Source organism: Talpa europaea, assembly GCF_964194135.1.
Source record: "Talpa europaea genome assembly, chromosome: 11".
Taxonomy (NCBI): Eukaryota; Metazoa; Chordata; class Mammalia; order Eulipotyphla; family Talpidae; genus Talpa; species Talpa europaea.
Genome location: NC_140078.1, coordinates 7,378,869 through 7,406,599, shown reverse-complemented (window position 1 = coordinate 7,406,599; position 27,731 = coordinate 7,378,869). Strand labels below are relative to the sequence as shown.

Genomic DNA, 27,731 nt, shown 5'->3' with positions numbered 1-27,731 from the left:
TCATGGAGATTAAAAACCACACTACTGGAAGACCACTGGACTAATGAGGAGATCAAAGAAGAAATTAAAAAATTTTTTGAATTGAACGACAAGGAGGACACCAATATCCTAAATGTATGGGATGCAGCAAAAGCAGTAATAAGAGGAAAATATATAGCAATAGAAGCTCACATCAAGAAACAAGAAAGAACTCAAAGAAACAACCTAATCTCGAAGCTCAAAGATCTAGAAAAAGAACAACAAAAAAACCCCAAAACCAGTAGAAGAAAAGAAATAATAAAAACCAAAGCAGAAATAAATGAAATTGAAACTAAAAAAACAATCCAAAAGATCAATGAAACCAAGAGCTGGTTCTTTGAAAAAATCAATAAAATAGACAAACCCCTAGCCAGGCTCACAAAGGAAAAAAGGGAGAAAGCACAAATAAACAGGATCATCAATGAAAGAGGAGAAATCACAACGGACACAGCAGAAATCAAAAGAATAATCAGTAACTACTATGAACAGTTATATGGAAACAAGTTTAACAATCTAGAGGAGATGGACAAATTCCTACAACTCTACAATCACCCAAAGCTAGATAAAGAAGAAATAGAACACCTAAACAGACCAATTACAATTAGCGAAATTGAAATGGTAATCAAAAACCTCCCCAAAAACAAAAGCCCAGGACCTGATGGATTTACAAATGAATTCTACCAAACATTCAGAGACGAATTAGTGCCTATCCTTCACAAACTCTTCCAAAAAATTGAGAAGGAAGGGACAATACCAAACACGTTCTATGAAGCCAACATTACACTAATACCAAAACCGAACAAGGACAACACAAAAAAGGAAAACTACAGGCCAATCTCCCTAATGAACACTGATGCAAAAATCCTCAATAAAATTTTAGCCATCAGAATCCAACAATGTATCCATAAGATAATTCACCACGACCAAGTAGGATTCATTCTAGGGGCACAAGGATGGTTTAAATCCGAAAATCAATCAACGTTATCCAACACATCAACAAAAAGAAATATAAAAACCATATGATAATATCAATAGATGCTGAGAAAGCTTTTGACAAAGTGCAACACCCATTCATGATAAAAGCCCTTGAAATTCTTGGGATACAAGGAACATACCTCAACATCATAAAGGCCATCTATGACAAGCCAACAGCCAGTATCATTCTCAATGGTGAAAAGCTGAAAGCAATTCCATTAAGATCTGGAACAAGACAAGGATGTCCACTCTCACCACTGCTTTTCAATATAATACTGGAAGTCCTAGCCAGGGCAATAAGACAAGAGAAAGACATCCAAGGAATCCAAATAGGAAAAGAAGAAGTCAAACTATCACTATTTGCAGACGATATGATATTATACATAGAGAACCCCAAAAACTCCACAGAAAAGCTAATTCAACTCATCAATCAGTTCAGTAAAGTGGCAGGATACAAAATCAACATGCAAAAGTCAGTAGCCTTCCTATACACAAACAATAAATCTGAAGAAGAAGAAATCAAAAAAACCATCCCTTTTGTTATTGAAACAAAAAAAATCAAATATTTGGGAATAAATCTAACAAAAGAGGTAAAGGACCTATACAAAGAAAACTATAAAACACTGTTAAAAGAAATAGAAGAAGACACAAAGAAATGGAGAGACATCCCCTGCTCGTGGATTGGAAGAATAAACATTATTAAAATGGCCATCCTTCCAAAAGCAATATACAGATTCAATGCTATTCCAATCAAAATTTCAATGTCATTCTTCAAAGAAATAGAACAATTATTGATGAAATTCATATGGAATCACAAAAAACCCCAAATAGCCAAAGCTCTCCTGAAAAAAAAAAGAAGGGAATGGAGGCATTACACTCCCAGACTTCAAACTATACTACAAAGCCATAATCATCAAAACTGCATGGTATTGGAACAAGAACAGACATACAGACCAATGGAATCGAATAGAAAATCCAGAAATAAACCCATAGATTTATGGTCAACTAATCTTTGACAAAGGAGCAAAGACTATGCATTGGAGCAAAGAAAGTTTGTTCAATAAATGGTGCTGGGAAAACTGGGTCGCTACATGCAAAAGAATGAAGCTTGACCACTACCTCACACCATACACAAAAATCAACTCAAAATGGATTAAAGAACTAGACATAAGACCTGAAACCATAAAATATATAGAAGGAAATATAGGCGAAACACTACGTGATTTGCACATCAAAGACATCTTTACAAACACATCACCCAAAGCAGTGATAGTGAAGGCAAAGATAAACAGCTGGGACTACATCAAATTAAAGAGCTTCTGCACAGCAAAAGAGACAATAACAAAAACAAAGAGAAACCCCACCAACTGGGAGAACATTTTTGCACCCAACACTAATCATAAAGGACTGATCACAAAAATCTGCAAAGAGCTGATGAGACTCAACAACAACAAAGAAAATAATCCAGTCAAAAAATGGGCAGAAGAGCTAAAAAGAAACTTCTCTGAAGAGGAAATGCAAATGGCCAACAGGCATATGAAAAAATGTTCAACATCACTTGCCATCAGGGAAATGCAAATCAAAACTACCATGAGATACCATCTTACACCAGTGAGAATGGCACATATTAAAAAAACTAGCAACAACAAATGCTGGCGAGGGTGTGGAGAAAAAGGAACTCTTCTGCACTGTTGGTGGGAGTGCAAACTGGTTCGACCACTGTGGAAAGCTGTGTGGAGATTTCTGGACCTACTAAACATAGAGCTTCCATAGGATCCAGCAATTCCACTCCTAGGTATTTACCCAAAGGACACAGAATCATTAATTCAAAAGGGCACCTGCACCCCTATGTTTATAGCAGCACTGTTTACAATAGCTAAGCTTTGGAAACAACCCAAATGCCCAAAAATAGATGACTGGATCAAGAAGATGTGGTCCATATACACCATGGAATATTACTCAGCATTCAAAAAAGATAAACACATGCCATTTGCAGCAACATGGATGGCGCTGGAAGGGATCATGCTCAGCGAAATAAGCCAGAAAGAAAAATACCAGATGGTCTCACTCATAGCAGGAATCTAGAAAACTTAAATAAGGGACCAGGAAAATGAATAACTATAAGAAAGTGAAAATCAAAATCAACAAAAAACTATGAACCAGAGACACTTTTAGGGGGGCGGGGGCGGGAGGGGAGGGATTGGGGTCAGAATGGGGGGGCTGCAATTGTATGGGGAATATAAAAAATTAAAATTAAAAAAATTAAAAAAAAATAATAAAAACATGCATGTACCTATTTCCCTACATACACATGTAGGTATGTAGGTACACGTACAGACACCAGCCAAACTGCTGACATTAGATGGGAGATTTAACTTTTTGTCAGCGATCATGTGCTTGTGTATTACTTTTATAATAAAAATACTTGTGAATTGTGTCGGTGGACAAAAGTTATAGAATAGCACATGTGTAAAAAAGCGAGATCATAGGTAGCCTGGGGTTCAGAGCCTTTACCTTGGTGTGCACATCCCAGCTGCCTCTGCGTGTAAGTTTCGTGACCTCAGGCAAGAGGTGGCTTCCTTCCTAGGTGCAGAGCAGGGTGACTGTTCTGGCCACAGGGTCATCTGGCCAGCAGCGGGTCAGCAGTGGCTGTGGACAGCTTCATAGTTTTGCCTTAACCACTTGTCTGGATAATTTTGGTTGTCAAACGAGGAGGGACAGGGGCGCGGCTGCTGACATCTCGGGGGTGGAGGCCAAGGTCACACTCACAGGATCTCAACCCATCCCGGGACCAGGTATTAGCCAGCCTCCTGAGTAAGAGGCCGAGAACCCTGGTCTGGAGAAAGGGGTGAGGTTTTTCCTGGAGTGCAGCCCGCCTGGGGAGTGGAGGCTCTGTCAGCACAGCCACAGGCACAGAACGAGTGCTCAGTAAGTGGGAACTACTATTTTTAGGATTGGACTTCTCCAAATTTAAACAAAATTTTGAGTGGGGAGGAAGCAGTAGTACCGGGAATTGAGGGCATGGAAATCCAGTTCAGGGGACCTGCTGGAAGGGAGACGAGCTTTTTAGCAACACTGGTCGTGTGAGGATGGTGAGAAGGGCAGGTGGAGAGCCCCTAATTCCTCCTGGGCTGTTGGGTTTCTGATTATTCCTTGGCTGTCGTGTATTCAGCTCTTTCTGCTGGACATCTCCCTGCAATTGGAAACCACACACAGCTTCCTCTTATGGGGAACCCAACCCCAAGCCCTCCCTGGGTTTCACAGTCTTGCTCAGTGACCAGCCTTCTCTTAACCTCTCCCTGTGAAACTCAAGCATCGCCTCCTCTCACGGATACGTCATTTCCTCTTTTCTTGGCCTATGCAGTTTGTTTCTTTTTTTTTTTTTAAAAGATTTATTTATCGGGCCTCCCCTGGTGGCGCAGGCGGTTGAGCGCAGCGCTGTAAAGCTGTCTGCAGCCTCTGCAGCGCCGGTTCAATCCCAGCTGGCCTGCGAGGTTGACCAGCACATGGCGAGGCAGACCTGCCCTGTCGTGTCTGCTGCTCCCCTCAGCAGTGTATTTCGTCAGTCTGCCTGTTCTGTTGCCCGCTCCGTCTCTGGTGAATCCTCTCACCCTCCTGCGCATCTGGCCTGTACCCCAGTTCTTGTATAAATAATCTTTAGAAAAAAAGATTTATGCATACAAGAGCAGGGGTGCAGGCAAGAGATTCGGGGGTGGGAGGAGGTGAGAGGAGTCATCAGAGTGGGGAACAGAACAGGCAGCAGGCGTGAGGGGAGCAGCTGAGGGGAGCAGCAGGCATGACAGGAGAGGTCTGCTGTCCTGAGAGTCAGCAGTGGCTGCAGACAGCTTTGTAGCTACGTCTGAACCACTTGCGCCACCAGGGAGGCCCTCAGTTTTTTTTCTCACCCGCTCAGCACCGAGGCCCTTCTCGTGACCAGAGCCCTCACCCTGCTGGCCACTCCTCTGCTCATTTGCAGTTGGCCATCTCTTTGGTCATTTTTCTTGACATTTTTGTCCTGTTCACTCCTGTTCTCCTCCACCCCTTCTGGCCACCTGCCCACCCCCACCCCCCTTCTCAACTATTTCAAATAGAGTTCCCGGAGGCCACCTTCTCTCTATGCTCTCCGGTCTGTGCACCCTACCCCCACCCCGCCAGTGTATCTTCCCTTATATCCTGCACCCCAATACTTGCAGACCTACCATGGTCCCCACCATCCCTTTGAGTCCTCAACCCAGAATGTGGACAACTGCTTGGTTTTCCCCAAATTCCCTGAATTTAACGTGTTCACCGGTGACAGCAGAGCCTTCCCCAAGAACCTGGTGCGGGTTCAGCGTGCCCACCTCAGGGAGTGCGCTGCCACCTGTGCAAGCGGGAGCCCATGGCTCCGAGGATAAAACCCACTCACCTTGGCTTACAAGGCCCTGCACGGCCTGTTCATCTCCACAGCCTGGCAGGGCCCCCGTGCCACTTTGCCCTGTTCCAGCCTTACTGGCTTTCTGTTCCAGCAGCTCACCAGGTGCCCTGGCGAGTCTCCCCTCAGCTCACCCACCACCTGCAGGGACTCGCCCGTCGCCTGCAGGCTCTTCTCTACAGCACTTATGGTTGAAATCTTAATCTCACCCTGACGGAGGTGGGAGAGGTGAGCGGAGAAAAGGACAGTCAGCTTTATGAGGCCACTGACCCTGTCTCATTTCACGAACACCCATAGCAACTGGGCACAGAAACTGAAGCTCAGTAAAAATCTGGATCAGGCAGACAGCAAACTCTGGAATAGCCCCAGATGACCTTCTTGAGCCACTGCTGACACTCACCCTCCCCTTGCCCAGGCATCTTATTCAACTCAAGGGGCATCGCCTGGACCAACTCTTGAGAGAAAACCCAAGTGTGGGTGGATGCACAGTGGGTTTCAGTGCTTCAGTGACGCCGGCTGAGCTGTCCACTCGCTGGCCTGGTTGTGGGGCCGGGTGGCTCGCATCCTCTCAGGAACCACCCGAGGTCAGGGCAAAGTAGAAGCTGCTCGGAGGGACCGCCCAGGACCTGAACTCCCACGAGAAAGGAAAGACCCCAAGAAGTCAAACTGTACCCGACAGAGGCGACCACCAAGGTTTGGTTCTTGAGTATGTATTTTTTACTGAAAAAATCATTCATAAATTAACATACAAAAATGTACAAACACATGAGAAATAATGTAATGACAAAGGACTATTCCTGTGAAAAGTGTTTTTTAAAACATTTTGATTTCAGTGCAAAAATGTACCCCAGGCACCTCTTAAAACATAATACCAAGCTCAAAACAAACGTAGTGATGGGAGTAAGCTAGCTACGTTCAGTGCCATCATCGAAGAGATCGTGGATGCATCAGTACGTACGGCTGTGGCTCAGCTATTCGTGTCTGTGGTAGAGGAGCTCTAACAAGAGTCCCTGTAATGTCAAAATGAGTATTTTTGCAAATAACTCTCTTCCCCAAGAAATAGGCTGAAACGAGACACTTGGCCCTGCACACAGCAATCAAAGCCGAGATTGCCTGAAGGGTCAACCAGCAGTCGCCTCAACGAATTTCAGCCGCCCAAATACGCACAAGGTCACATTTGGTTCTTATTATTCCTTTTCTTGCCTTTAACGTGACAATTTCACGCTATTAATAGCACAAGGGCCTGGTTGTGTTTTTAATGTTGATATTTCTCACACGATACCCAGCTTGGTGGGTAACAAACAGTGCACGTTACTGCATTTCACGCTGACGATGAACTTATTTATGGGACCCTACTTCTTCAAGCAGCAGAGAGCGCTTTGCTTTTGGCCTCAAATCAGCATTTTCTCCTTAGAATCGGCTGAACCTTTGGCCGACATCTCATCCTTAGTGGTAAATGTTAATAAAAAGCATCAAATGAGACCACGCAGCAGCAATTTCCTATAACCTATCACCTGTAACCAGAACTCGGTCTGCAAACTCTTGCCAATGAGAGTCGCGTCACGCTGAGAGCAGGCCCCAGCCTTCAGTGACGAGAGGACAGGACAATGGCAGGGCCAGCTGAGGCAGGGTGGGCGGGGAGGGTTATTGCTTCGTGCACCATACATCCAAGGAAACCAATGAGCTTGTGTGTGTGCTGTTCCCCATGGAGGTCCTTTAAAGCATGAAATGCTCAAGATTCTTTTAAAACCTATGATACAACTTACCAGCATTTTCAAGGGCAGGAGCCTGCTCTCTCATATGAGCTGATAAGAGCTTTGCAAGGTAACTGGTTTTCTAAATACCATTCTACTCTTCAAAAGAACAAAAACAGAAACAACAAATAGGGCCTGGCCAATCACTCCCACAGCTCGTGGGGATCATATGTCCACGGAACCAACACATGCAGCGGAAAAAACCCCAACCCACACACATATACACAAATACCCGCTGCACACGCATCCATGTAAACCATGAAATTAAGAAAGTCGAAGGCAAACAAGGCAATTAAAAAAAATATGAAGTACTCTTCAGAAAGTCCTCCTAATCACAATATATAAATGTTTTATGGAGGAGGAAAAAAAACTGGCTTTTTTTTTTTTTCCAGAATTCGGCAGAAGCCAAGAGGGATGCTGCATGAAGGGAATTGGCTTAAGGAAAAACAGGCACAAATTCAAATGCAGTTTAGTTTAGAATGTGACTTCAAAAAGCACACGGGGGCATGAGCGGAGCACTCAGCTCCCACGGCCCACGGCCCGGTCGCCTCCCGGCTGATCTGTCTCACTGGGCTCCCGGCGGCCACGGCACGCTGGCCCCCAGCTTCATTCTTCATGATTCAATTGCTCACTATTTCTATGTAGAACTGATAATGTCAACAAAGAATATTTCTAGGAATCAATGAAGCTAGTTGGTAATTTAGGCACAGGTTTTGGAGAGTGTGGCCGAGTTCCATAAGGGGGAAAGAGAAAAAGAAAGAAGAAACCAAGAGCTCCTGTCTTCATAAAGATGACAGGACAAAAAAATAAATCAAGTCCAATGACCCAGGGGTGTGTGCGGTGAGCCCCCCGGGGAGTCTGCTTCAAGCGGGAGGGCAGCGAGCTGGAAAGCAGCAGCCTCCTTTCAGCAAAGGGCTGGGGTCACAGAGCCTGCGCCCAGCAGGGAGGGAGGGGAGTCCGGAGCAGAGTCAAGAAGACTCCAGGAGAGGGGCTGGAGGAGGGGCGAGGCGGTGCCAAGGACGCAGACCGGGCCCCTCTCTTCTTGCGTGACACGTTCCGCACTCCACTCCCTTCCAAAGTGACAGCAGTGGTGGAGATGATGTTCTTCTGTTGTGTTTTAACTGAGTTCCTGAATTTGCCAACCAAACATAAGTGATCTAATGTATAAATCCTCAGTTTGAATTGGAGCCAGCTATAAAATTAAATTTAAAAAAGGCATTTTACATGGCTTATTTACAATTATACTTCTTCAAGAAGTGATTGTTATGTGTCTATGTATCTTCCCCAGTCCCTCCCGCTCCACCCTCCATCCCCACCCAAAGCAGGTAATTTTGTTTGTTTTAAATGAAACCAAAGATGTGGAACACCAAGATGTAGACGAATGGTGCGTGGAGTTTCATCTGCTTTTCCTGAAACACAGCTGCCCTGTGGTGGGTCTGCCTCTTCGCCCTGAGGCCAAGAAGCCCCCGCGGCAGGACCAGGGCAGACCCCGGGTCTGGGCTGGAGGTGGTGGCTGAGATGGGACACTGGGGCAGGAGACGGTGGGAGCAGAGCAGCAAGACGACGTCCGTCTCGTGAAAGTAGAAAGCCAGTCCTGATGGGGACATTCCCGAGCTCACTCCTGGGCCCGGGCCTGGCGGGCCAGGCGTCTTGTGCGTGTATGCTTCACATTTGCCCCTTGAACCCTGTGATCCTTCATTAGACGCTGTATTTCCATTTTCCTCCTGGGGAGAGCCCCACGACCCCTCATCAGGCTGCTTTCTGGGTGGCGGTGGGCAAAGTGGACACATACCCTCTCCCCATCTCAGTACTCGGTCACCTGAGCCAGCTCGGGTGTCAAGTTGACGGTAATGTTTTTATACAAGGCGTCGTACGTGACGTTTGCAAAGTAGTTCAAGTTGTTGAGGCCGTCCACCCCTTGCCGTTCCTTGGACTTCCTCAGCAGCGCATACCTGTTTAAGCAGAGAACAGAGGGGTGGCCCTGAGTGAAGTCTGAGCTCAGGGCAGACAGGACGGTGCCGAGACACATTGGCCCCACCCAAGGTGGCGCTTCTGGGCCAGGGGATGGCAACTGGCCCATCCAGCTACTCCTGGTCAAACGCTGTTATTATTACGAATTCCTGCCCCATGCCAGGCACTTTACTTATTATTTCATTTCATGTGAACCAACAAGGAATGAGAGGCTGGCGAGGCTAGAGGACAAGTCCGAGGTGGGTGAGTGGCAGGTAAGAGAACAGGTCAGGCGAGGATGTCAGGGTCTATATGCCTCTCCTGGAAGACAGGGCCCAGGTCATCAGAAGCAACTGTTGAGAGAACAGTCTCCCCCAAGCTCCCCCGCGCAAAAGACAGAAAGAGCCACATTCCCGCAGAGGCAGGCTCGTCCCTCGACTGGTCCTCACTTATCGAGAGGGCAAGAAGGCAACCGCAGCTGCACAGACAGGAGCACAGGGACCCTGTTCCAGAACCAGAGTTTGCAGGACGGTACCAACACTGTCTGGTCCTGTCAATGCAAGTCACAGCACTTTTATCCAAGAGGACGTTCCTCTAATACAGGCTGCAGAAGACTATAAAGGCTTACATAGAGTGTTCCGTAAAAGATCTTAATGATCAAGTTTTTCACCAGTGGTCTAATTTCACCCCAAATGTCTACCCTCTCCACAAAAAAAATAAAAGAGTTTCTAGAGCAGGACTTTGGAGTGGGCAGGGGATGGAGTCAGGGCTGTACCATCTCTAGGACACCTGGAAATGCACAGAGACATTTGCAAGAGGAGTGAACAGATGCACCAACCTTCCAAGAAACTGGACTTCCCCTCGATGGTGATGAGGGATGGACTTGTATTTCCCTGTGTCACCCTCCGGCCGGCTCACAGAATAGCCTGCGTTCTGTACTCTGTCCGGGACAAAGGGAGAGAGATCAAGTCCCGCAGAGGGCCATGCCCTGACAGCACACGCAGGCTCACGCTCACCACGAAATGCAGCCAGAGCCTTCCCAACTCACCCCAGGGCAGTTTTGACTCAGCCGCTAACTTAATCAAGATTCTAACTACGAAACCCAATGGGCAACGTGCACTGCCTTCTGGGGGCTTGGGGCTGAGCGACCACCTCCGAGGCCTGTTCCGCTCCATTTGCACCAGAGCAGCCGACGTCCCCACCCGGCAGCTGCACATGATTCAGCCCTTTTTGCTGCCTGCCTTTGGGATCGTAGCTAAGATCACTTTAAAGCCATTCTGACGCTACTCTAAAGGATGTTTGGGACATCGTGTTTGGGATCTCAGCAGAAGCGATGGAAGAACTAAGAACAACTGCACCTATTCCAATTGCCTGTTGTCTGGATAAATTCAGAGTTTTAGAAAAGAAACCTGTAATATCTAAGGCCTTGAGAAAAAAGAAATACAAAAATTCTTGAGACCAAGGTCTGATGCAGGGGAGTGACCCTGCTCTGTCACCTGCCTGGGGCCTATTGAAAACACTTCTCCCTGATGGAAGCGCCTGTCCCTCACGCTGACTATGAAGAAAGTGAGCAGCTAGAGCCATGGGCTTCCCAGAATTTGGAGTTGTAAGAGGTTTGTTCTGAACATGTTGAAAATTTACCCAGGTTTGCTGGAAACTGGACAGGGCCCTAAGAAATAAGACCTAACCCTAACCCTAAGTAAAATTTATAGTGGGTTTTATTTTAAAAATGTGGGAGAATATTATTTCAACATCCTCCCCTAGAGTCCAAATTTAACTCGTCTTATATATAACATATATATGTGAAATGCTTACTGTGTGCCTGGAAACGTGTGGGGTCTGGGAAACCAGTCATAGCCCCTGACCCCCCATGGTCCCCCCTGGCTGGGCTGTGAGGTGTCCTGGGAGAGGGCAAGTGGATTCAAGGACCCGAAAAGAGTGTATGGAGAAGCTGTTCATCCTCATCTGGCTCCTAAGAATCCCAATGAAAAGGGTGAGATGCCATTTTTACCCATCAGATTAAGAAAGAATTGTCTGGCACTGCTCTGTCCAATGCCGTGGCCACAAGCCAAGTGTGGCTACCGCAGGGTGCGGTGCAGCAACCGTGTAAAAGGCTGATCTTATGTAATGTTGGTGATAGTTTAAGAAAATGCTAACAGCACGTTGGGGAGGGGATCTTTTTGCAATCAGTTTTTGAAGGAAAATTTGGCAAGAACTATCAACATTTAAAAGTGCAATTACTTCTTGTCTCTGCAGCTGCACAACTAGGAATAAATCTACAGAAATATTTCAGACGTGACCAGAGGATACGGTAAACAGTACCTGTTCCACAGGTCGTCATCTTCGCCACCCCAACCCCAGAAAGCATTAGGAAAGCCATTGATTTTCCGAAACTGTTCCACTGTCAGGCCACTCACTCCACCAAAGAACTCGGCATAAGGAAGCCTGAGAAGAGATGTATAGCATCCGTCATCCGTGTATTAAGGATGAACCCCCCCCACTCCCCCTGCCCCCCACAAAAAAAAAAACAAAAAAAAACAGGCATTCATCTTTATTGGAGAACTAAGTCTTAAGGAAAATAGATCTGTGTGCTACTATCTGAACCATCTGAAATGGCTTCCCCATGCGACCTGAGCAGTAATTCAACTTTCTTCTAATAGATTTTTTTAAATTTTTATTTTATTTTAAGATTTATTTATTTATTTATTTAGTTAGTTAGTTAGTTATACAAGCACTGGGTACAGTCAGAAGCATGGGAGGGTAAGAGAATTCACGGGAGCCAGAGCGGGGAGCAGAACAGGCAGAAGGACCAAAGTACACTGCTGAAGGGAGCAGCGGGCACGGCAGGAAAGGTCTGCGCGCCATGTGGGACCCTCGCTGGCGGCCAGGGAACGAACGGGTGCTGCAGAGGCTGCGGGCAGCTTTGCAGCCCAGTGCTCAACTGCTGCGCCACCAGGGGAGGCCCTCTTCTAATAGATTTTTTAATAGCTTTACTGACACATAACTGACAAACAATTCATCCACTTAAAAGTGTGTAATTCAATGGTTTTTAGTATATTCATGGAGTTGTGCAAACATGACTGCAATCAATTTTAATACAATTCATCACCCCTCAAAAGCAGCCTCATGCCCATTAGCAGTGACTCCCCACTTCCCCTGTAACCTCAACCTTGCAGAACTACTATGTTTACTTCTATCCCTATAGATTTATCTATTCTAGACATTTCATATCAACGGAATTATACTTTTTAAGTGGTCTTTCATGACTAGAGAAAGAGTTTTTAGCATAAAGTTTTCAAGATTAATCCAGGTTGTCACATATGTCAACACCTGATTGTTTTTTATTGCCAAATAATATTCCATTGTATGGACAAACTACATTGTGTCTATCCCTCCTTCAGCTGGCGGCCATCTGGGTCAGAGTTAATTGGATTTGGCCATCTTCGCATCTCTCACTATCCGTTAGGACTTAACCTCTTTAATTAGGAATAGATGATACTCACAGATACATATACTTATCCAATTTAGTTGCAAAGTGCCTTGGCATCTGTCCACAGCCGTAATAGTTACGGTCACTTTCTGGTATATGATCCACATCATGAAAAATCAGACAGTCCCAGTCCAGGTCTTTCATGGCTTCTTGAAACCCAACATTGAAAAGCATGGCTCGGTTAAAGGGTTGGGTGCCAACCTAAAAGAAGTAGAACTTATTTTTAGAGGTTCATTTGAAGCAACATCTTGGCCACCTTCGCCTTGCCTGAAGCAGAGCTACTGAAACTGATGGCGTGAGATCACTGGGCCAGAGCGAGATCAGCCCAGCGCCACTCACCACAGACTTCAAGTCACTTGACCTCTGGACTCAATTTCTTTACAAATAAGAGGGGTGACAAAGATAAGGCCAAGCTCCTCTCTCCAAGGCTATCATAAAGGCAGATGTCAGGTCACACAGCAGCACGCAGAAGAGAGCCCAGCCCCGTCGGGGAGAAAGAACACCATGTTACATGACTCACAGCTCCTTATCTTATGGGGAATTTCCTGGGTCTAGAGCCTAACGACACCATCCACATAGCACTAGCAAAAGCAACATACAAGAGGCCTTTGTCCACAGGTGGAAAAAAAAAAAAAAGTTCCATCCTGGGTGAGAATCTACCAATCTTGAGCAGCATCTCAAACCATGAATCAAAAATGCTCTCTGCTTCTCTTCCCACCTGGGGTGACTCAGTTGTAAGGTTCCAGTTTGGCTCTTCACACCCAAGATGGATTAGCTTGAAACATTCGAAACTGCTGTCTCAGAAGAGAAAGAGGGAAGAAAGAGCCACTCACCTGCTCCACCACATAAAACGCAAACCGCAGGCGCTGGCGCTGAAGCATGGGGATCAGGTGTCTGAGCAGGACGGGGAGGTGCTCGTGGCGGTTCCGGAAGGGGACGAGGATCGCCACCTGGGGGAGATCACAGACAAGAAGTCACCCGATTAGTCCCCTCAGTGTTTGCTTTGTAGCAAGACAGTCCTGCAAAATGGGCTATCAGCTGCTGGGGGGTTCAGGCTGCCTGGTCCTGGCTTCCTCTAAATGAAGGCCTGTGTGGGCAAGTTGATCTGGATGTAAATGGGCTTGGTTCTGCCACGCACCATGCCTCGCACACAGTGGGCCTGCCACGCACCACGCCTTGCACACAGTGGGCCTGCCACACGCAATCACTCTAGACCACAACGAGAGACAGACCTTTGACACTGCTACCCAGAACACAAATATCCAGATACAGGATGGATGTATCCAGAGAACCAGGCATCGTACCCATCCACACAACAGAAGTAAGTTTCACCCTCAGCACTTCCTCTGTGACAGACAGGCCTACCTGGTCTAACTGCACTTCACAGGTGCTGTGCTCTGTACAGACGCAAGGTCTGCGGCCACCCACACGAAGCAAGGCCATCGGCACCATTCTCCCAACAGCATGAGCTCACTTCCTGTCCCTGTGTCCCATTTAATTAGGACACCTACGCTGTTTATTTGGACAGGCTGCCCCTGCAGCACAGTTAACAGATGACAGTGTAGTGTAAACATAACTCTGTTATGCACTGAGAAACCAATAATCCACGTGACTTGCTCTACCGTGATACTCGCTTTATTGGGGTATTCGGGAACCAGCCCACAGCCTCTCTGAGGGGTGCCTATAGATGTTTATTTCCTAACGTTGGTCACTACAATGACTTTCTATCCTGGTTGTGGCTGCCCTAGATCTGTTGTCCCAGGTCTGCTATCATCATTGCTGTCCACAGCATCTCGCAGGCTGGTACAAAACAAGCATGTCAATAAAGACTTGCTGGAATATTGGGCTTCAGTCATTGTTAAAAGCTTGATCCACACCAACAATGCTTCCTGATTACAGTCACACATGGGAACATGAAACAATTAGGTGTGAGGCTAGACAATGCCACTTTCCACTCTGCCAAACTCAGTGGCAAACAGGGCACGAAGCATGGAATTTATGAAGTTGGCTCCTGCAAATGTGTCGTGGGAGACCTACCACCCCCCGGCCTTCTTGAGCCAATATTCCTGCAAGGACAACAAAAGCCTCCTACTCTCATCAGAATGATGCAAATGTCTGTGGCCGTGAAGAGTCCTTAGAGAAGCCCACTCCTCCGAAATGCTCCCCTCAAATGCACTCACTGCACCAGGCAGGACAAATCAGAAAGTGCCATGTTGGAGCTGGGGTCCCACCCGCCTCAGAATCCCACAGTGGCTGGGAATGATAGCCAGTGCCCGGCAGGCTGCCCAGCACCTGGGGTCCGACCCCACACCCTACCTTCCAGCGAGGCAGGCAGTCAGAAGGCTTCCAGTGACCGCCAAGCTTGATGGCTGGGTCTTTGGAGAAGAGTTCATGAATGTCATCCATTCCGATTTCACTCATGTTTATATCTATTGGGCCCTCTGAGCAGAGATAGGAGGGGAAAAAGAGTTAAAGGCCAGAAAACGATGACTCCTTTCTTTATGTCCAGGGTAGTGGCTGCTGGAGCAGTTCAATCTTTGCCAGTGGCTGTGGGTGGGGGCCCCCTCCCCTGCTTTCCAGCTCACTGCAGTTCAGTTTATCACTGTTACTGGGTAAAGCAGCAAATCAAGAAACCAAGACTTGAGCTTCATTTTTGCCAAGGCTGCAGAAAGAAATGGGGACTAAGTAAAACAGCAGCTGAATCCAGAGGGGAAGGCAGAGAGCAGCTGCCCAGGGCCTGGCCTGGGCAGTCAAGGCAAGTATAGACAGGGTGTTCCGACCAACTTATCAGCGACCCTGACTGTGACGTCTGAGCTGCAGACATGCGTCATCGCTGCTTCACTCAGGAAGTGGAGCCATCTAAATGCCCAGCAGCAAAGAAAAAGTGTAGCTGTTCACTGTCATTGCTTTAGATTACACCTGGCATTCCAGGAAAGAAAAGGAAAAATAGAGAAAGAAAACGTGAGAATTTTAAATACCACGCCGTTAAGAAACCAACTTCTCCATAGTAAACAAGTTAGAATCAGTGTGAGATTTACACTGAAAGACAAAACCGTCTGCCGAGACTTTCTCTAGGACATCCTAATAGGCTCCAAATCACACCGGCGGGGGCAGGTGCAAAGGAAAGAGGGGCAATGTGGCAAACAGGCCTCTGTGGACAGGCTGGGCAGGAGCGAGGCCATAGCGGCTCCATGATCCTGATCTCCAATGTCGGAGGGTTTTGGAATCAAGAACACGCTCCCTTTTACTTTACTCAAGTTAGAAGCCAGAGCTCCAAGCCGAGGCGTGCGAGCGAGGGGAATACTCACTCATGGAAGGGAGCCTTTCAGGGCAGGTATGGTTTGCGAAGTAGGTGAAGTCTTCAGGGAGAAAAGTTGTGGTTTGTAGGAAGGTTTCACTGTGGTTCAAGTCAAGAGGGTAATCTGGAGAGGGAAGAGAAAAGGCAGTTCAGACGGGCACTCGCAGGGTTCTTAGACAGTTCACAGGGGACCTGGGCTCAGACCCGCTCTTTAACATAGCTACAAATCCGAACCCACGACGACGACGTTTGTTGTGAACCAGATGATACTATTTCAGTCCCCATTTCTGCTTACTGGTATCACAGCCCTTTATGTCCTCAGTTTAGAGTAAATTGATTCTACTGTACAATTAAAAAAGGCATCCCTCCCCCATTTTCCACCAAGTTTTACAGGGAAAAATGAGAAACTCAACACCAGGCCCTCCTCTCCACTTCCCCTCGTGCATTCACAGGCACCAGGTGCTCCCTCAAGTCCATCTTCCCAAGGCTGCCCAGCGATGCCCCCGCTTCCCTTTGTACCCCCTGAGCCTGTGCTCCTCAGGGAGGCAGGAGGGAGCATCCCTGTACTCAGGCCAGTCTCTCCCCCTTTTTGTCACTCAGTGGAGAACGTTCTCCAAGTAGCTTCCTGAGAAGGCGGGATGGAAAAGTGATCTTGGGACCTTGTGTCCCCAGTTGTTTCTGTTCCTCCTCACCTCATTGACAGTTTGACTGGTTTACAGAATTCTAGGCTGGAAATAATGGTCCTCAGAATTGTGAAGGTGCTGTCCACAGCCTCCTGCAGCCAGCATGCCTGTCGTGTCTGAAGTCATTCCAATTCCCGACCTTTGTAAAAGCTGACTACTAATTTCTTTCTGGAAGTGAAAAGACCTTTTTCTGTTTGAGAAATTTCACACTGTGCGCCTTGCTGGAAGTCTACTCGATCACTCAGTGGGTGTTTAAAATCTGAAAATCCATGTCCCGTTCTGGAACTTTTCTTTGGGGGAGGGGAGGTATGGCGGTGATTTCCTCCCTTCTGCATTCGCGCTCTTTCTGAAGAACAGAGAACGTGACTAGGGATGTTGGTCCTCCTTCCATCCCGCCATTTTCCTGCAGTACCTTCCAAGAGGTTTCCCCAATTTTACCCAGATCTTCTTCTAATGATATTTTCTGTATCATATACTTTGACTGTCCAACAAGAGCCCCCTTTATTTTCGTATGTTCACTTCTTATTTCGGGTTTGTGCTCCTTCTTCTTTCCCCTTGGGAATACAGGTGATGGTCCTTTTAAGTTTTCTTCTCCTAGCATAGTCTGTTCTTCCAGGTTGTTGCTTCTTGTTTGTGTTGACCTGCAGCGCCATATGCTAATGAGCTAACTGGAAGGGTCTGGACTGTAGGGTATTCTGGCCAGAAGTCTGGTTTGTTGGATCAGATTGGTCAGAAGTCTATGCAAATCTCCTTCCAGAACAGGACTGTTCTGGATGTAAGCATCCTGCAACCAAGGAGGAAAAAGGGGCAGAAGACACCCTAATCTAAGCCAGGTCCCCCCAAACTGAGGGACCCTCTGTTTTAGCCTCTCTGGAGGTTATCAAGTCTCCAGTTCTTTGTCAGGATGGGAACGGGGATTTGGGCATCTGAGCATCTAATGGCTTTTTAAGTAGCTTTCAGCCCAACTTAGATGCCACATTTATTCTTATCTCCAAAAGTACCTGATATTGCTAATTCTTAAACTTCTGGGAGACTCAGCAAATAAATTAAGGTGGTTGTTGGTTTTTCCTGCTAGGACACGAACAGTTTTCCCGAGTCTATTAAATCCTTACTACTGGTCTACCTGCCTTCCAACTTCCAAAGTTGTTGCTGTGGCCTCTCCTTTCTTCTCGTCCCTAAGGGTTCATGCCATTAAATACACACACACTCTCTTTCTCTCTCTCTCTCCTCACTGTCATTTTAGTGGCATTTTAGGAGTATGAAGCAGACTATAATGGGAAGGGGCCCCCAAACTCCTGGCTGGTTTTTAACAGATGGAGACAAAGGACTGAGCCCCCATGTGGACAACTCATAGGAGGCTGGTGCGTGCTGGCCGAGCTGCAGTGAACTCTGTGGTAGGGATCTTTCTGTGCTACTGCACTATTTTTCAGAGTATTGAAATCTCCCACCAAACCTTCTGGACGCATGCTAATTCGAAGAAAATTAAAGCATTCTATTTGCATCACTCTGTACCCTGGAATTCAAGAATCTTCAACTCAGGTTTTTTTTTTTTTTTTAACTCTTTTATTATTTTTATTATAAAGGCTACATTCATTTACAACACTACATGATTTAGAGTTATAAAATCACAGGCCTCAGTTACATGTTACCACAACACCCCCATCACCGCCAAGGTACCGACGGTCTTCCCCCACAGCCCACTGAGCAGGATCCCCACTTTGCTCTTTCCTTTTTTGTAAAGGATTCACTGAACCAGCCATTTGGTTCTTGGAGTTCAGTGAATCCTTTTATATAGACACGTGGCGAACAGTCTGCAAGTTCTCAGAAAACAAACCTCAACGAACAGCAACTTGGAGAATTTCAAGTCTCCTAAGGGGAGAGGGAAGAACAGCCAAGAACACCCTAAAGAACACTAAGAGTACATTTGCATTTATGTAAAGACGGAAGGAAACTAAGTCAACAGGAACCATAAAAGTGGAAACTGCATTTAAATTGGCCCGACTGCAGTTCACACACGCAAACCTGTCTAAAGTTGAGCCTTTTCTGAAGGTATTAACACTTCAACAAGCTATGTCAAGAACCGACAATGCTAACTGTTACTCTGGACAGTTCTGATTTTTCTTAATATTAGTGTGCATATAAATGTATCATACAAATAGTGCTTCATATACATTTTTAATACATAAATGATTCTCTAAGAAAAAAATCAAAAGTTTCACATGTACTAAAGACGTTTATGTTGTGTGTGAGGAGGGAGTGAGAAGCTGGTGGAAAACAGCATCATGGTAATTGCATTTGCCTAGAAAATAAGAAATTTCCAAAGGGTCACCATAAGCATTTTCATAAGCAAATCAACAAAAACAGAAGAGAATAATAATTCTGGGGTAGTGACTGAACCAAGCCTTAGAGGTATACTCTGAACAGGAAGTAAGGAGGGAAAAATGCAGGAAATGAAACAAGACCCTTTCTAACCTAAATCATGCTGCTTTTGGGGGGGTTAGTTTGAAGGCTCTGATAAATTCCTTTCTAAGTTCTTCAAACACTGATTTAATAATAAACCATAACATCTAGCATGAATCAAAACAAAATGCAATTTATCTTTTCCTTCCGATTACTAAATTAATAATGACTCTTCTAAAAAATCTTTCAAACAGCTCCTAAGTAGAAATCCTACATAACCTCACCCTATTACTTGGGAGGGGGTAAAAAACCAATTTCCTCAGGTTTCACTCTTTACATAAAAATGTAAATAAAATCTGCTGTCTCCATATCAATGGAAACCCATGGAAAGGGCAGAAGAGACCCTCTGTGAAGCCTCACGACCAGTAAGACTGCCTGGTGACTGCGGATCCTAGTTCTCCAGCTGCCTAGCAAGGGTTTATGCCACACTCTCTCCTAGAGCTGCAACACCCACCTCTTACTTTTCTGAGGCATGTATCTGTTATGGGACAGGGAGAGGGGCAGCCCAAACCCCGCAAACCTGCCTATTTTAAATGGGTTCTGCCATCCGCTGCATCAACACAAAACATATGAAACTTTAATGGGAAGGAACTTTAATAAAACTCGAAACAATACAGGTAAGGCAAAGAGTCTAGTTTTTAAATGAAGCACCCAAAGTGACCCATCCCCTCGTGGGTAAAAGTCCATCCATATGGGATCGGCCCAGAACAAGGCCCCAAAGCCTGCCACAAGTCTAAAGCATTTCTCAGTGGGGACCCACAGAAAAGGGTCAGAAACAACCAGACAAGCCCAGAAGGAAAAGAGCAAAATCAACATCAAGATAAAAGCTGCCACTGTCACCTCCCCACGGGTCTCACCCACATCTGTGTCACCCAGTCCACGACCAAAAGACAAGGCAGTTTCTTCACATGTGTCTAGGCTCCATGCGCCTCCTCCAGGTCTCCTGGCTCCATCCTGCTTCCTTCCTCAGTCTCTTCTGCAGCTTTTCCTCTCCCTGCTCAGCTCCACCCTCCCTTGGGTGGGGCAGGGAACCTCCCCCTTTCCTGGGGACCACCCTGTTACATATCTGCTGAATGAGGGAACTGCTGAGAGAAAAAGAAACTTACTGACCTTCCATGGCTGATTTTCCCATTTAATGTAAATTTAATCTACTTCAAATCAGGATCTATTCTTCCACAAGGGACACAGAGCAGCAAAGAAAGTGGCTGCTCTTATATTTATGAAACAGGAGCCCACAGACTCCCCACCAACAATCAGACGGCCACGGACTCCACTGGTCTCCTGTGCTGACACTTCTGTCTACCAGCTGCTGATAGTTTGACATTACACTGCTCGGCATCCTTGACCCATGAGAATCTCATCTGGGAAGCTTTTAAAAATCCTAATGCCCAAGTCACACCCCGGACATCTGGGGGTGCAGGCAGTGGTATTTTTTTAAAGTGTCCTCCCACCCCTCGCCCCCAGGGATGCCAAGGTGCAGCTACTCCAATGGCTACTCCATGGCTACTCCAATGCAAGCGCTCCAAATGTGGGTGAGAGAGACTGGAAAGTGGGGACCATAGATTCCAGCGGGGGGGGGGGGACCTCCTTCTCCTCCCATTTGAGAAAAGACCAAACATCGCCTCTCTGCTTGAAAAATGTGGAAATTTGTAAATATGAGAAAGATATTGCAGGGGCAGGTATGTATAAAACAAAGACTAGGCATTCCTGTGAGTTAACACGGACGCACGCATGTCTACCTGCTGAGAGCAGACGGAGACAGCAGTGAGCATCACAAGAGGCGGAGGCTGAGAACATCTACCCTCCGACCACACCACCTACCTTGCTGCAAGGACTTCATCCATCTTACTTTCCTGTCACAACAGGTCTGCTTTGAAGGCTGTGACAAGTGAACATTTTCTGGAGTGTGTGATGAGGGGGAACTGGGGTGCGACTGTGTGCGCAGGAGGTTTGTGTGCACGCGTGCGCAGGGGTAAGAGAGCGCCTCTGGTTAGCACTGACTAGGTATAATGGCACCTGGAAAGTCTTATTTAAGGATGAGAAGCACCAGCACTCAGCCACTCACCTTATCTATAAACTAAGGGGCTGGACCTGATGGATCCAGAGAATTTTCTCTGAATGCCAGCACGCCTTTGGGTGCCCGACCCCCTGCAAGTGTTTTCGGGCTTCACAATCACTCACAATAATAACTTTCAGGGACAACAAGAAGCTTCTCCAAGTCATCACTTCAGGCTTTAGGCACTTTAGACTCACAGTCCTGATCCCCAAAAGCAGATTCTTAATAAACAATCAGCACTTCAGCTTTCAAGGAAAGAGAAGGCAAGCAGGACAGAAGCATCGAGGCGGGGGGAGGTTCTTCTTCCAGGGCTGGTCCATCTGGCTATCAGCATCTTCAGGCCAAAAAACACCTCGACTCTGCTTGGCAGAGAACTGATTTGAAATGGATAAATATGATGGGCTCTTCATCAGAGATGCTTCCCAATGAAGTAATTCTTTAGTCACCAAGGATGTGCCAACAACACAAAAGCCAATCAAGATGGTGAGTAATCTCAAAATTATGCTGCAATACTTAAAATGTGTTTTCTTGTTAGAACTATTCACTCACACACTCAAAAAGCATTTACTGCGAGCATCCTGCATGCCAAGCAGTGCACAAGGCGCTGGAGACACGGAAAAGGCAGAGGCCGTGAGGGTATTGTAGGGGCTTGGGGGGCAGGTACCGTGGCAGAAAATCAGCAGATCCCAGTGCCCCCACCGCACCCAGTGCTCTGTGCCCAGACCCATTCACCCCTAAAGCGGGACGCAGTAGCTGCCTTACTGAGTTCTCCTGAGGATGCCAGGAGATAATGCAAGTAACACAGTCCCCAAAGGCAGAGGCTTCCCCATTGAGGGAAACAGACACATTAACAATGAAGGGAATGAGTAATTACTCCATGGGGGGGGGGGGGTATGGACAGGGGATGCCAATGAAGAACTACTTTGGCTATGGTAATTCCAGAATAAACGCAGGCAAAGTAGTCAAAAGATAATGGGTCATTGGATACGCCTCCCACGGGTGCGCAACTGGCTTCTGTGCTGTTTGCAGAGATGACAACCCCTCAGGGAATTTGTGCACTCCTGGGAGCAGAACTCCCAGGGGTGTAGGGATGGTGTCCTGCCATGCACCCCTCTGACTTCTGAGAGAGAACAGTCTTATCTTACTGAATGCCCAGAAAGATGTTCTAGCCTCATCAAGGACATGCGGACCGCGGAGTCAGGCCACTGCAGTCGTCACGAGCAGCTCACAGGGCCCCCAGCTCCCACAGTTCGGCCAGGGGTAGGTGCGCGGCAGTCAAAGCCAGGTGACCAAGCCACCACCACTCTCCCAAGATAGTGTTCAACACATGTGAAAGTGGAAGTAACATAAAGTCCTGTCCACCCAACTGAGCCACATGCGATGCGAGTGAGATGAGGAATAGTCTGCAAAACCTGCCCCCACATGGGTGAGGAAGTACAAGTGTGCTCGGCCCTCCCCAGGATTTGGGGAACGGAGGAAGTCCTCGCAAGGTCCCGTGCAGAGCATAGAAGGCTTGTCTGGGAGCTAAAAAAGCTCAGAAGAGCCCATGTTTGCTCTGCAAACATGAACAAAGGAAGTCCGCCTCTAGGGCGCTCACCCCTTGCGCCGCTAAGCTGGCAGGCAGAGGAGAACAAGATGGTCAGTTCTTTGAAGGATTTCACTTCCCTTTGAGATCCCGAACAGCACAGAATAATTCTCATTTGCCGGTACTTGCAAAGCAAATTCAGATTCTGCAGTGAGCTTCAATCTTTGAACTTACTACAGAGTAAGAGCAGACTGATTTGGGCAAAAGAGTATTTAAAAATACATGCATAGTTTATTATTCTAGGGTGGGTGACATCAGCAAGGAGTCAGTGAAGTGCTTTACTCCTCAGTAAAAGGAATAAGAAGCAAATTGTGAATGCCTAGCAAGATGAAATCTCAAAGACCATCCCAAGTCAGATGGCAGAAGTCTCATAGCGGTCCCATTTAACCGTCTGGAAATAAATCCCTATATTCAGTTTTGGAAAAGTTAAAAAGAGAGGGCCTCCCCTGGTGGCGCAGGTGGTTGAGCGCAGCACTATGAAGCTGTCCACAGCCTCTGCAGCACGGGTTTGATCCCAGCCGGCCGGGGAGATACCCACATGGCACGGCAGACCTCTCCTGTCTTGCCCGGTGCTCCCCTCAGCAGTGTATTTCAGTTGGTCTGCCTCTTCTGTTCCCTGCTCTGTCTCTGGTGAATCCTCTCACCCTCCCATGCATCTGGCCTGTACCCCGGTTCTTGTATGCATTAATAAATAAATCTTAAAAAAAAAAAAAGAGTTATAAAGAGAGAGATAAAGTGAGAAAGACAGACATAAAAAAAGACAGCCTTCTCTCAAAGGTAAAGAACTTGCCATGAATATAGTCTTTTATAAAAACATTAAAAATCACATTTCAGGAACAAGCTCTTATCTGACCTCTGTGCTTTTTTCCTTTTTTATACAACTAGTGCTAAGAAGATAATAAAAGCCACGGGTGAAAGTTTCAAAGGCTGAGGCAGAAATGTCCTCCCCTGTGTCCATCACGCTGTGACTGTCACTGCCATGTTCAGCTGAATCATCTGAAAAGTTTTCTTCAAAGCTGAGAGTCTGACCATCAGACCCAGGCATGCAGCTGGGACTAAACCGCAGGATGAACTGCCCCGGCGGGAAGGGAAGCCAGGGAAACTTCCAGGAGCTCTGATCTGTAGACTGTCCCTGACCATTCGATTGAGATGGGGGAGAGTTGTTCAGTTTCTCTAGAGCACAAACAACCAGGTAAACAAGGCCCACTGGGTTGAACAAAGTCAGGAAAGGGTCGGAGCAGCTCCTCCTGTGTGTCCCCCAGGGCTAGATTAATCCCAGGGGAGTGGCACCAGCTCCACCACCATCACATGTAACTCAAAAAACAGCAAACAAGCCCCATAAAATAAAAGTAACAGGGCCTCTCCGGTGGCGCAGCGGTTGAGTGCTGGGCTGCGAAGCTGCCCGCATCCTCTGCAGCACCGGTTCAATCCCCGGCCGCTGGGTGAGGGTCCCACACAGCGCACACACCTCTCCTGCCGCCCGCTGCTCCCCTCAGCAGTGTATTTCATCAGTAGTCCGCCTGCTCTGTTCCCCGCTCTGGCTCTGGTGAATTCTCTCACCCTCCCGTGCTTCTGACTGTACCCAGTGCTTGTATAAATAAATAAATCTTTAAATAAAATAAAATAAAATAAAATAAAAGTAACACATTGATCCAGTTGGATACAAATTATTTCCAGAACAGCTTTTGGTGATCCTGTTTTTGCTGGTTCCCAAATAGAGGCTTAATCTGCTTTGAGGGGGTTCACTACTCCAAAAAAAGAGGTTTTGAAAAATACTTCTAAACTCCCCCTCCCTGAAAAGTATGAGGAGTGAAATGGAGTCAGCTAGTCACCCTAAAATACTGTTAGCAGGAGGGAAGGAGGGGTGAGGGTTAAAATAAGGGGGGTGGGAATTGTATGGGGAATATAACCAAGATGAAAATGCACACATTGTGCAAAAATGAAAAATGATGTAAAAAATATATAATATAAAAGAAAATAATATACTGTTAGCAAACACACAAGGACTGGATTTGCCAGAGCTTCTATTTCAGTAGTGAGACTAGCCAAGCCTTCCCTCTTTTTTTCCATCAAAAATAATTAAACCAAATTTACCACTCCTGGGAGGAGAAATTCTAATCAGACCACCTCTTTACTAAAAATATACCTGAGTCGTTGACGCTGCTGTTCCTTTTGGCGTAGGCACTCCGAACCACCTGCTCGTACACCTGAGCACCTATTGTCCTCATGTTGTCCCGGATTAGGATGCCCTGTGCTTGCATCATGAAGAGGTAGGTGTTCACTGCAGAGGACAGAAAGGAAGGGAAAGAGGTGAATTAAAAAACAATCACTAAAACACAAATAACTTTGTTTTCCATATGGGGGCCAATGTTTTCTGGACACCAACATCCCTGGGGTAGCAAATGGACTCAGGGAAATTTCTGCACTCGTCAGTAGTTTTAGGAAAACCATGAATTTACTTCTATTAGGTCTTTGATACCCAGTCTATGTGCCATCACTGTGATTATCGGAAAGAACTTTACAGATCAATGAAAAAAAATTTTTTTAAAGATTTATTTATTCATTTACATAAGAACCAGGGTACAGGCCAGATGCGCGAGAGGGTGAAAGGATTCACCAGAGACAGAGTGGGGAACAGAACAGGCAGACCAACTGAAATACACTGCTGAGGGGAGCAGCGGGGAGACAGGAGAGGTCTGCGCGCCATGTGGGACCCTCGCTGGCCAGCCAGGATCGAACGGGCACTGCAGAGGCTGCGGACAGCTTCACAGTGTGGCGCTCAACCGCCTGCGCCACCAAGGGAGGCCCACAATGAAAATATTTTTAAGAAGACTTCTGCTCTAAGACCTCCTCCTTGGTGTCCATGGCTTACTCAGTGAAAGGAAACCAATGGCCGCTCAACCTGCTGGGGACACAAATCTAGATCTGGTGGACCTATTGACTAAGGCTGCAGCTGCTTTTCTTTGGGGGGTTTTGGAAAGTAAAAGAAGATCAAGAATATCAACAGAACTCACTACCCACCCAGCTCAGCCCCAAAGCCGAAAGCAAAGAGAAGCAGCGGGTGGCATGACACTGGCGGGAGTTGCTACAACACTTAAGGAATGTTTGTTTGGGTTGGTCCAGCACTGTTGTCTTTGGAGTGATCTCCAGTTGGATTTTCTGGAAGTCTCTCTATGATTCAAAGTAGGAGATCACAAATAGATCAAAATATAATTCTTGTATTCTACTTCCACTCTCAAATACTCTCATCTATTTCCAAGCAAGCTTAAGGTTTTAAAAACAGCTTCCGAAGCAGCCACGCTAGATTACTCACTTTTTCTCTCACTGTAAAAGAGGGATGACTTACAGGAGGGACGCATTCACCAATCTTATCTCTGGTATACACTAGGGATCACCTGAACACTTGGCTGACCTCCAGCCAAGCCTGGGCAGGTACATGACTGTGACCTGGGACGCTCCTGCAGACTTAACAGACTCAGCCTTGGGCTGTCCGTTCTGGCTCTCCAACAAGACAGGTTTTGTAGACACTGTTTCCTCATTATTATCACACTGTCCTGCACATGATAGGCAGTGAACAGACTAAATGGATGAAGCTCAGAAGTCAGTTTGCTTCAAGCTCTGTGTCTGGGACTTACACTGGGGCCGGGTGTGGGAATGGAAACAAACCAAACGGCACGACTGTCCATGATGGAAACCCGGGAGGCCGATGTTCAACAGGGACATTAATTATCTTTCAAAAAATTTCAAATCATCTTGTCAAATCATCATGGTAGAGGCCAAGTCATAAAATAATTAACAAAAAACATCAATGGTCAGAATGCTTTCAGGAACGAGACAGGCGTTTCCAATGACGCCTTGCCTGGACCGGGAGGCGGCCACACACTTAACTTCCGGCACTGTCAAAAAATGACCAGGTACAGTGTTTAGTCTCTGTAACCAGAACAGGTTACCAAAAAAGAAAGCATCAAATCCTTTGCAAAGTGTCAATCTGGGAAGCCACTGAAAATAAGAGCTCTTTTCTATTTCGAGCGGACAGCACAGCCCCTATCACAGCAGACAGTCCGGAAGTCTCTGCAGAACGTAAGAGTTGAATTTTGTCCAATATCAAATTTCTAATGTGGTTCCATGGTATTATCATCATTTGCTATTTTGATCACACATATACGGAGATTATACATAAATGCTCTGAAATCTTCACCCACCCCCAAGGTGCTACTAAGTCAGTTGTCTTCAGTAATATTGTGATACTGTGATTTATAAGATTCAGATGACCAAAATATATCTCTTATATATATCTGATCTGGACCCACGGTTCCTGGCTCACAAAAGCCTTGGGTTTCCCTAAGTTGAGAGTGGTAAGACATGTCTCTTGCTATGTGAATGAGATGACTTCGGGGGGAAGTACCTAAGGATGGGGTCTGGCTACCAGGGAATTAATCATGGGATTAAGATGGGTCCCCCACCCCCTGTCCCCCATTGAGAACTTTCAGATCTCCCCCAATTACCAATGGCCAATGATTTAATCAAATGTGCCTGGGTACTGAGGCCCCCATTAAAAATCAAGAGGAGGCCCTTCTGAGAGATTCCAGGAGGGTGGACACATGGAGATTTGGGGCAAATGGCACTCCTGAAGGAGTAGAATAATAATAATAATAATAATAATAATAATATCTTGTCCAAGCATCTCCCAACTGGCAGTTCCTGAAAATACCTCATGGGTAAATGGGTTTCCTGAGTTCATAGTCTTCCAGCAAACTAAATGAACCTGAGGAGGAGGTCGTGGGAGCCGAGGTTGGTCAGAGTGCAGGCAGTAGCTGGGGCTGGAGACTGGCGTCTGAAGTGGAGGCGGAGGAGGCCCTAGGAGACCCAGCCCTTAGCCCGTGGAGCCATCGCTACCTTCTGGTAGATGGTGTCCACACTGGGCTGAACTGAGCTGAACCCGTGATACCTGCTGGTGTCCAAGAACGGCTTGTGTGGGGAAGTCTCCACCACACTCACCCAAAAAAACCCAAATATTTGTTGACTGCTGTGTAAGAGCTACTAGTGGGGCA

General features: G+C 46.6%; 1 protein-coding gene across 1 annotated transcript in view; it reads right to left on the bottom strand.

Moving 5' to 3' along the window:
• Positions 1-8,962: 8,962 nt before the first annotated feature.
• B4GALT5 (beta-1,4-galactosyltransferase 5) overlaps positions 8,963-27,731 on the bottom strand; it is a gene marked incomplete at both ends in the record, with an annotated part of 62,329 nt that continues 43,560 nt past the window's right edge. The window contains 8 exons of the mRNA XM_084248335.1: positions 8,963-9,110; positions 9,947-10,048; positions 11,431-11,553; positions 12,612-12,799; positions 13,432-13,548; positions 14,915-15,039; positions 15,907-16,020; positions 24,827-24,961. Of these exons, the coding sequence (XP_084104461.1) occupies positions 8,963-9,110; positions 9,947-10,048; positions 11,431-11,553; positions 12,612-12,799; positions 13,432-13,548; positions 14,915-15,039; positions 15,907-16,020; positions 24,827-24,961 (1,052 nt within the window). The remainder of the gene's footprint in view (positions 9,111-9,946; positions 10,049-11,430; positions 11,554-12,611; positions 12,800-13,431; positions 13,549-14,914; positions 15,040-15,906; positions 16,021-24,826; positions 24,962-27,731) is intronic.